The sequence below is a fragment of the Dendrobates tinctorius genome, unplaced genomic scaffold (assembly GCF_039654945.1).
Source record: "Dendrobates tinctorius isolate UK_male_01 unplaced genomic scaffold, ASM3965494v1 ptg000144l, whole genome shotgun sequence".
NCBI lineage: Eukaryota > Metazoa > Chordata > Amphibia > Anura > Dendrobatidae > Dendrobates > Dendrobates tinctorius.
In genome coordinates this window covers 11,920,854-11,931,590 of record NW_027361811.1, presented here as the reverse complement: position 1 = coordinate 11,931,590, position 10,737 = coordinate 11,920,854, and the positions used below count along the sequence as shown (strand labels likewise).

Sequence of the window (10,737 nt, the reverse complement as noted above, 5' to 3'; positions counted from 1 at the left end):
TGTGCAGAATCAGTGATTGTTCATCGCCCTTTAACCAGCGAGTGCTCACAGAATCCCGCTCTGCCGGTCAGATCATTGTGGGACAGCGGCCGTTCTGAATGCTGGCTTAGAAACAGCGGTGGTACCTTGCATGGATGAGGGTCCACACCATAGGTTTCCAATGAATGTGCTTTCAACAGCAAATTAAATTCGGCAACAGCTGGGCTCTGACCTCTGAAAGAGTACAAGGGGAAGAGGAAAGGGGTCATTACATATTTCACACATGGTAAGCAAAACAAGTGCAAACATCACATTTTCTTTGTTTTCAGACTTCAAGACAAATGATTACATAGCACGTTGACATCTACAGGACAATCAGAAGCGTAAAAGTAAAACAAAATAGTATGAGCAAAGATTGATCTGTAACATTAAATATATTCCACTTTTAGTGTTAAAAAACAAAGCACATTTCGTAAATTATTTCCCAGCACACAAAAGTGATATTGATACAGTCATATGTTAAAGTTTGGGCACCCCTATTAATGTTAACCTTTTTTCTTTATAACAATTTGGGTTTTTGCAACAGCTATTTCAGTTTCATATATCTAATAACTGATGGACTCAGTTATATTTCTGGATTCAAATGAGGTTTATTGTACTAATAGAAAATGTGCAATCTGCATTTTAACAAAATTTGACCGGTGCAAAAGTATGGGCACCTCAACATAAAAGTGACATTAATATTTCGTAGATCCTCCTTTTGCAAAAATAACAGCCTCTAGTCGCTTCCTGTAACTATTAATGAGTTCCTGGATCCTGGATGAAGGTATTTGTGACCATTCCTGTTTACAAAACAATTCCAGTTCAGTTAAGTTTGATGGTCGCCGAGCATGGACAGCCCGCTTCAAATCATCCCACAGATGTTCAATGATATTGAAGTCTGGGGACTGGGATGGCCATTCCAGAACATTGTAATTGTTCCTCTGCATGAATGCCTGAGTAGATTTGGAGCGGTGTTTTGGATCATTGTCTTGCTGACATATCCATCCCCTGCGTAACTTCAACTTCGTCACTGATTCTTGCACATTATTGTCAAGAATCTGCTGATACTGAGTTGAATCCATGCAACCCTCAACTTTAACAAGATTCCTGGTGTTGGCATTGGCCACACAGCCCCAAAGCCTGATGGAACCTACACCAAATTTTACTGTGGGTAGCAAGTGTTTTTCTTGGAATGCTGTGTTTTTTAGCCTCCATGCATAACGCCTTTTTGTATGACCAAACAACTCAATCTTTGTTTCATCAGTCCACAGGCCCTTCTTCCAAAATGTAACTGGCTTGTCCAAATGTGCTTTTGCATACCTCAGTCGACTCTGTTTGTGGCGTGCTTCCAGAAACGGCTTCTTTCGCATCACTCTCCCATACAGCTTCTCCTTGTGCAAAGTGCGCTGTATTGTTGACCGATGCACAGTGACACCATCTGCAGCAAGATGATGCTGCAGGTCTTTGGAGGTGGTCTGTGGATTGTCCTTGACTGTTCTCACCATTCTTCTTCTCTGCCTTTCTGATATTTTTCTTGGCCTGCCACTTCTGGGCTTAACAAGAACTGTACCTGTGTTCTTCCATTTCCTTACTATGTTCCTCACAGTGGAAACTGACAGGTTAAATCTCTGAGACAACTTTTTGTATCCTTCTCCTGAAAAGCTATGTTGAATAATCTTTGTTTTCAGATCATTTGAGAGTTGTATTGAGGAGCCCATGATGCCACTCTTCATAGGAGAATCAAATAGGAGAACTACTTGCAAGTGGCCACCTTAAATACCTTTTCTCATGATTTGATACACCTGGCTATGAAGTTCAAAGCTCAATGAGGTTACAAAACCAATTTCGTGCTTCAGGAAGTCAGTAAAAAGTAGTTAGGAGTGCTCAAATCAAGAAAATGATAAGGGTGCCCATACTTTTGCACCGGTCAAATTTTGTTTAAATGAAGATTGCACATTTTCTGTTAGTACAATAAACCTCATTTGAATCCAGAAATATAACTGAGTCCATCAGTTATTAGATATATGAAAGTGAAATAGCCGTTGCAAAAACCAAAATTGTTATAATGAAAAAAGGTTAACATTAATAGGGGTGCCCAAACGTTAACATATGACTATGTTTAATAGGCTTTTTACTTGTGCAGAAGCACCTAAATGCTGGAACTTCTCAGTGGGTAGAGTACTGACTAGCTCGGTGCCATTTATTTACTAGTCAACGTAGTCGCACGAGCTTAACCCCTCCGTGCTGCAGCCTGTTTTTTTTCCCATTTTCAGCATTGTCTGAAGAGCCATAACTTTTTTTTCCTATTGATATTGCCATATGAGGACTGTTTTTTTTTTTTTTTTTGTGGGTCAGGTTATAGCTTTGAAAAACACCATTGAATTTTTGGGGGCTATGTGGTGACCAAAAAAATGGCTTTTCTGCTTTTATCACTTTTGTTACAGAAGGGGCCTGTAAAAGGTAATTTTCACTAAGCTTTCATTATGTTGTCTGAGAGCAGCATGATGTAGGTGCAGAGGCCCTGATTCCGGTGATGTATCACTTACTGGGCTGCTTGCTGCAATTTTGATCAAATCACTGTTTTATCTGCTGCAGCTCTACCAGTTCTCTGAATGCTGAGCTCTGTATGACCCCACCCACATCACTGATTTCTAACTTTCTTTGTACACTCTGCATAGCCAGAAAGCTGCCAAAATGTGGTGGGGTTTATAAAAAGTAGGAGAAGCAACCGAGATAACTAGTCCCATCATGGGAATGTAGCCTAACAGACAACACGTACCTGAGCTCACTTTTATGGACTTCAACAATTTTTCTTTCCAGTTTCTGTGATTGCTTGGGAAAGATCTTGAAATCACAAATGTAATTGTCAGGATGTTCATCAGGATCATAATCTCCAATCTCAGCTGCAAAGAGTAAAAATATAATATGAATTCTACTCAAATATAGCCGGTGTCAGGCTGGTGCTACATACAGATGTTTATGGGTGATAACAGCAGTCCACAAAAGTGAAAAGTCACACTGTGTGATTGTGTGGTGGCGGTTATATGTGGCAGAATAAACGGTGTACAGCAGCGCCTGCCTGTGCTTTTACTTCTTGACAATCCATTGCTTACACCCTCTTAGGGTACATGGATGTCATAGACAATGTCTCCAGCTTAGAATCATGGAAAATCGCAACTATTAATTGCAGCTCTCACTCTGTCTGACATAACAGTATATGCATTCTTTTGTAAATGAGCGCCATTTATTGCTGTTTCTTCCCTTTAGTGGCTGCTGCGGTGTGAATGGGTAGCTATACGACCACTGACGGAACCAAAGAAACAAGAAGGTATGAGGAAATTGTGGTTTTAATGCACCATTTTACAACTTTTATACTTTTAGTAAAGGGACAGTTAAATTAATTTTGTATGTGATGATCAAGTTCAACTTTTAGTTGCTTACGTAAAGGAGATAGTAAAAGTGAAAAGAATTGATGGCAACTACCGTGTTTCCCGGAAAGTAAGACCTACACTGAAAATAAGCCTTAGCGCGATTTTACAGGAGTATGCTTGAATTATAATCCCTACTCCAAATATAAGCCCTAGTTACAGTCAGGGTCAGTGGGTTTTTTTGGGGGGGCCCTGCATTTCTATTTGAAGGTTAAAGGGGGATCTGTCACCCCATTTTAGTGCTATAAGCTGCAGCTACCGCCATCAGGGGCTTATCTACAGCATTTTGTATTGCCCCTGATGGTGGTGTCGGCAGCTGAAAGGGCTAAAATGGGGTGATAGATCCCCTTTAAAACTGCTTAAGGGCCTTTGGTGAAATCACAGTCATGTGACCATGATGTCACCAAAAGTCCTTTAACTGTAGGAGTCTAGAGGAACTGAAGAGACAGGCTGGCATGTACTGTACTATATGTGCAGTGTGTGTCTATATATATATAATCGTCTAATTCTGTCTGTCTGTAACGGAAATCCCGTGTCGCTGATTGGTCGCGGCCTAATGTGCGGATGGTAGCCAGGGTCCGGAGGAGAGGCGATTCCTCCGAACCCTGAGTACCATAAATCTGTAAAAAACGGAATTAAAATAAAAAATAGTGATCTACTCACCTTCGGACGGCCCACGTACTCTATCCATCCTCTCACCACGCGCCTGGCATCTTCCGGTCCCAGTAAGGCTTTGCGCCAAAGACTGTTGATGACGTCGCACTCTCGCGAGAGTGATATCATCTCCGGTCCTTCACGCTAAACCTTACTGGGACCGGAAGATGCCGGGGCAGGAGTGCGCGTGAGAATCGCGCATGCGCATAGCGCTATCAGGCACCATTTTCCTGAAGACACATTTGCAGTGTGTCTTCAGGAAAATGGCACCGGACAGTGCGGTATGGGCATGCACGTACTCCGGCGCCAGTGCCACACTCCTCCCTCAACCTCCAGCAGAACGGGACAGCGCTGGACCACAGGAAAGATGGGTGAGTATAAATGTTTTTTTTTTGTATGTGTGCACTTTACTAGGGGTGAGGGGTACCATACATATCAGGAAAGGGGGGGGAGGGGACCATGCATACCAGGAAAGGGGGGTGACGGGACCATTCATATCAGGAAAGGGCGTTGAGGGCGACCATGCATACCAGGAAAGGGGGATGAGGGGACCATGCATACCAGGAAAGGGGGGTGACGGGACCATGCATACCAGGAATGGGGGGTGAGGGGGACCATGCATAATAGGAAAGGGGGGTGAGGGTAACCATGCATACCAGGAAAGGGGGGTGAGGGGGACCATGCATACCAGGAAAGGGGGGTGAGGGGGACCATGCATACCAGGAAAGGGAGGTGAGGGTGACCATACATACCAGCAAAGGGGGATGACGGGACCATGCATACCAGGAAAGGGGGGTGACGGTACCATGCATACCAGGAAAGGGGGGTGACGGGGACCATGCATACCAGGAAAGGGGGGTGACGGGGACCATGATTACCAGGAAAGAGGGGTGAGAGGACCATGCATACCAAGATTGGGGGGTGAGAGGACCATGCATTCCAGGATTGGGGGGTGAGAGGACCATGCATTCCAGGATTGGGGGGTGAGAGGACCATGCATTCCAGGATTGGAGGGTGAAGGGGACCATACATATCAGGATTGGGGGGTGAGGGGACCATGCATACCAGGATAGGGGGTGAGGGATACCATGCATATCAGGATTGGGGGGTGAGAGGACCATGCAAATCTTCATAAATAAACTACATACATATTCTAGAATACCCGATGCGTTAGAATCGGGCCACCATCTAGTATATACATATTTATGTACAGTGTGCGTGTGTGTCTGTGTGTCTTGTGATAGAGCGGCTCACTCGGCTGGACACAAAGGTATAAATGGAACACTGTCTCTTTAAGAAAAGGTTTGGTTTATTGTGGACAGCATAAACTAAGCTTGGGAAAAGAAAGACAGCCCTCTGGGCAAATCAGGAAAACAAAGAAATAAAAAGAAACACAGTTCTTTCCTAGCAGGGATCATCCCGCTCTCAGGCAGTAATGTCCACGGTTCAGATTTAGCACACACTTCCCAGGAGTGCTCCCTCTCCAGGCACATACTGAACATGAAAAGCTTTGCCCGTCAGCCATTTAATCTCAACATCACACAGGTCCTGTCCGGACTCTGCAGGAGGATGATACGGTGGACAACCTCCCACCCGCTCTATGAATGTCCAATAAAACCAGCCCATAACTTTCATTTAATCCTTCCAACACCTAGTGTGCTGGAGGAAACTACTCTAGTTTTACATCACTGACGCCATCATGCACAGTGACACCTATCTCCGCTCCATCACTTCACCAGTGACTCTGTCACAGTATATATACATGTGTATGTGCAGTGCACGTTATATATACATGTATGTACAGTGTGTGTGTGATGACGTGATTATCTAATATATAAAGCTCAATGTGGGTGTGTATGTATGTGTGTATGTCCAGGATTGGCATCCGCACCGTCGCAGCTACAGCCACAAAATTTGGCACAGCCACACGTCTGGACCCAGAGAGCGTCATAGGCTATGTTGTGAGGCAGAATTTTAACCCCGCACGTTCCAATTCACCAAACAATTTTGCCACTATCTACATAATGGGGAAAAAGTGTATGTATTGGCATCTGCACCGTCGTAGCTACAGCCACAAAATTTTTCACAGTCACACATCTGGACCCCAAGAGCATCATAGGCTATGTTGTGAGGGGAAATTTTAACCCCGCGCGTTCCAATTCACCAAACAATTTTGCCCCTAGGTACATAATGGGGAAAAAGTGAAAGGAAAAGTGTTGGAGGCAAATTGACAGCTGCCAGATGTGAACAAGGGTGACTTCAAGAATGAGAGCGATGGCACCAAACACAGTCTATACAATACAGTTGCTAAGGTGGGGCCCTGACATGGGATACTCACCACACACAGGGATATGAACACACACACACAAAATGTGCCACACACTACCACGTGCTTCAACACATACACCACCCTCAGCACACATTTCACCACATATACACCAACCTCGCCACATAAAAGTCGAAACACAAAAGTCGCCACTCAAAACTCGCCACGCTGTCCCAGAGCTGTTTAACCCCTTCCTGACATGAGACGTACTATCCCGTCCATGGGACCCGGGCCCCTATGCCCATGGACGGGATAGTACGTCTAGCGCGATCAGCGGCGCCCACGTGGTGAGCGCCGCTGATCGCGGCCGGGTGTCAGCTGATTATCATAGCTGACACCCGGCACAATGTGACAGGGGAGCTCACGGACCGCCCCCGACACGTTAACCCCTTCCACACCGCGATCAAACATGATCGCGGTGTACCGGGGGTTAAAGGGAAGCATCGGCAGGGAGGGGGCTCCCTCCGTGCTTCCCTGAGCCCCCCACGGCAGCGCAATGTGCAGCGCTGCTGCGGGGGACTCCTTTCCTCCAGGCCCCCGGATCCAAGATGGCGACGGGGGCCTTCGGGGACCTGAGGAAGCTGGCTTCCTCAGTGCCTGCAAAGCGCAGGCATGAGGAAGCCTTCTGCAGTGCCTGTGTCAGATCGCTGATCTGTCACAGTGATCTGTGATGTGACAGATCAGCGATCTGTCACAGGACAGTGATGTCCCACCTGGGACTATTTAATAAAGTAAAAAAAAGAATAAAAAAAAGTGTTAAAATAATTTAAAAAAAAAAAATCGCCAAATAAATTAGAAAAAAAAAAAAAAATATTCCCCCAATAAATCCATTTTTTGGAAATAATAAAAAAAAACACCAATAAAAGTACACATATTAGGTATCACCGTGTCCGTAATGACCCGCCCTATAAAACTGTCCCATTAGTTAACCCCTTTAGCGAACCCCTTAAAAAATAAAAAACGAAGCAAAAAATAATGATTTATTATCATACCGCCAAACAAAAAGTGTAATAACGCGCGATCAAAAAGACGCATATAAATATCCATGGTACCGCTGAAAACGTCATCTTGTCCCGCAAAAAACGAGCCGCCACACAGCATCATCAGCGAAAAAATAAAAAAGTTATAGCTCACAGAATAAAGCGATGCAAAAATAATTATTTTTTATATAAAATAGTTTTCATTGCATAAAACCGACAAAAACATAAAAAAATGACATAAATGAGGTATCGCTGTAACCGCACTGACCCGAAGAATAAAACCGCTTTATCAATTTTACCGCACGCGGAACGGTGTAAACGCACCCCCCCAAAAGAAATTCATGAAACGCTGGTTTTTGTTCATTCTGTGTCCCAAAAATAGGAATAAAAAGCGATCAAAAAATGTCACGTGCCCGAAAATGGTACCAATAAAAACGTCAACTCGTCCCGCAAAAAATAAGACCTCACATGACTCGGTGGGTCAAAATACGGAAAAATTATAGCTCTCAATATGTGGTGATGCAAAAACTATTTTTACAATAAAAAGCGTCTTTTAGCGTGCGACAGCTGCCAAATATAAAAACCGCCATAAATAGTAAATCAAACCCCCCGTTATCATCCCCTTAGTTAGGGAAAAATAATAAAATTAAAAAAAAAGTATTTATCTCCATTTTCCCGTTAGGGTTAGGGCTAGGGTTAGGGTTCGGGTTCGGGCTAGGGTTAGGGCTCAGATTAGGGTTAGGGGTGTGTTGGGATTAGGGTTGGAGTTATAATTGGGGGGTTTCCACTGTTTGGGCACATCAGGGGCTCTCCAAATGCAACATGGCGTCTGATCTCAATTCCAGCCAATTCTGAGTTGAAAAAGTCAAATGTTGCTCCTTCCCTTCCAAGCTCTGCCATGCGCCCAAACAGTGTTTTACCCCACATGTAGGGTATCAACCTACTCAGGACAAATTGCAAAACAATTTTTGGGGTCCAATTTCTCCTGTTACCCTTAGGAAAATAAAAAATTGGGGGCAAAAATATCATTTTTGTGGAAAAAATGATTTTTTTATTTTCACGTCCGAGTGTTATAAACTTCTGTGAAACACTTGGGGGTTCAAAGTGCTCACCACACATCTAGATAAGTTCCGTGGGGGGTCTAGTGTCCAAAATGGGGTCACTTGTGGGGAGTTTCAATAGTTTAGGTACATCAGGGGCTCTCCAAACGCACATGACACCCGCAGACCATTCCATCAAAGTCTGCATTCCAAAACGTCACTGCTTCCCTTCCGAGCCCCGACGTGTGTCCATACAGTAGTTTTCTCCCACATATGGGGTGTCAGCGTACTCAGGCCAAATTGGACAACAACTTTTGGGGGTCCAATTTCTCCTGTTACCCTTGGGAAAATGAAAAAATTGGGGACTAATTGATCATGTTTCTGGAAAAAATAAAAAATTTTTATTTTCATGCCCTGGCATTATAAACTTCTGTGAAGCTCTTGGGGGTTCAAAGTGCTCACCTCACATCTAGATAAGTTCCTTAGTGGGTCTAGTTTTCAAAATGGGGTCATTTGTGGGGGGTTTCCACTGTTTAGGTACATCAGGGGCTCTCCAAAGGCAACATGACACCCGCAGACCATTCCATCAAAGTCTGCATTCCAAAACGTCACTACTTCCCTTCCGAGCCCCGACGTGTGCCCATACAGTAGTTTTCTCCCACATATGGGGTATCAGCATACTCAGGACAAATTGGACAACAACTTTTGGGGTCCAATTTCTCCTGGTACCCTTGGGAAAATAAAAAAATGGTGACTAAAAGATCATGTTTGTGGAAAAAATAAGAATTTTTTATTTTCACGCCCGGGCGTTATAAACTTCTGTGAAGCACTGGGGGGTTCAAAGTGCTCACCACACATCTAGATAAGTTCCTTGGGGGGTCTAGTTTACAAAATTGTGTCATTTGTGGGGGGTTTCCACTGTTTAGGTACATTAGGGGCTCTCCAAAGGCAACATGACACCCGCAGACCATTCCATCAAAGTCTGCATTCCAAAACGTCACTACTTCCCTTCCGAGCCCCGACGTGTGCCCATACAGTAGTTTTCTCCCACATATGGGGTATCAGCATACTCAGGACAAATTGGACAACAACTTTTGGGGTCCAATTTCTCCTGGTACCCTTGGGTAAATAAAAAAATGGTGACTAAAAGATCATGTTTGTGGAAAAAATACGAATTTTTTATTTTCACGCCCGGGCATTATAAACTTCTGTGAAGCACTGGGGGGTCAAAGTGCTCACCACACATCTAGATAAGTTCCGTAGGGGGTCTAGTTTCCAAAATGGTGTCATTTGTGGGGGGTTTCCACTGTTTTGGTACATTAGGGGTTTTCCAAACGCGACATGGTGTCCGATCTCAATTCCAGCCAAAAACGTCAAATGGCGCCGCTTCCCTTCCGAGCTCTGCCATGCGCCCAAATAGTGGTTTACCCCCACATGTGGGGTATCAGCGTACTCAGGACAAATTGCACGATAACTTTTAGGGTCCTGTTACCCTTGGAAAAATAAGAATTGAGGGTGAAAAGATCATTTTTGTGGAAAAAATATGATTTTTTAATTGTATGGCTTTATGTTATAAACTTCTGTGAAGCCCATGGGGGTTCAAAGTTCTCACCACACATCTAGATAAGTTCCTTAGGGGGTCTAGTTTCCAAAATGGTGTCATTTGTGGGGGGTTTCCACTGTTTTGGTACATCAGGGGTTTTCCAAACGCGACATGGTGTCCGATCTCAATTCCAGCCAAAAACGTCAAATGGCGCTGCTTCCCTTCCGAGCTTTGCCATGCGCCCAAATAGTGGTTTACCCCCACATGTGGGGTATCAGCGTACTCAGGACAAATTTCACAATAACTTTTAGGGTCCTGTTACCCTTGGAAAAATAAGAATTGAGAGTGAAAAGATCATTTTTGTGGAAAAAATATGATTTTTTAATTGTATGGCTTTATGTTATAAACTTCTGTGAAGCCCATGGGGATTCAAAGTTCTCACCACACATCTAGATAAGTTCCTTAGGGGGTCTAGTTTCCAAAATGGTGTCATTTGTGGGGGGTTTCCACTGTTTTGGTACATCAGGGGTTTTCCAAACGCGACATGATGTCCGATCTCAATTCCAGCCAAAAACGTCAAATGGCGCTGCTTCCCTTCCGAGCTCTGCCATGCGCCCAAATAGTGGTTTACCCCCACATGTGGGGTATCAGCGTACTCAGGACAAATTGCACAATAACTTTTAGGGTCCTGTTACCCTTGGGAAAATAAAAATTGGGGTGAAAAGATCATTTTTGTGGAAAAAAT

The 10,737-nt window shown here is 44.1% G+C and overlaps 1 protein-coding gene across 3 annotated transcripts in view; it reads right to left on the bottom strand.

Moving 5' to 3' along the window:
- Positions 1-10,737, bottom strand: part of FRMD3 (FERM domain containing 3) — a 245,599-nt gene that overhangs the window by 52,839 nt on the left and 182,023 nt on the right. For all 3 annotated transcript variants that reach the window (XM_073546031.1, XM_073546029.1, XM_073546032.1), the window contains 2 exons: positions 2,801-2,924; positions 126-213 (listed from right to left, as the gene is read on the bottom strand). In XM_073546031.1, the coding sequence (XP_073402132.1) occupies positions 126-213; positions 2,801-2,924 (212 nt within the window). The remainder of the gene's footprint in view (positions 1-125; positions 214-2,800; positions 2,925-10,737) is intronic.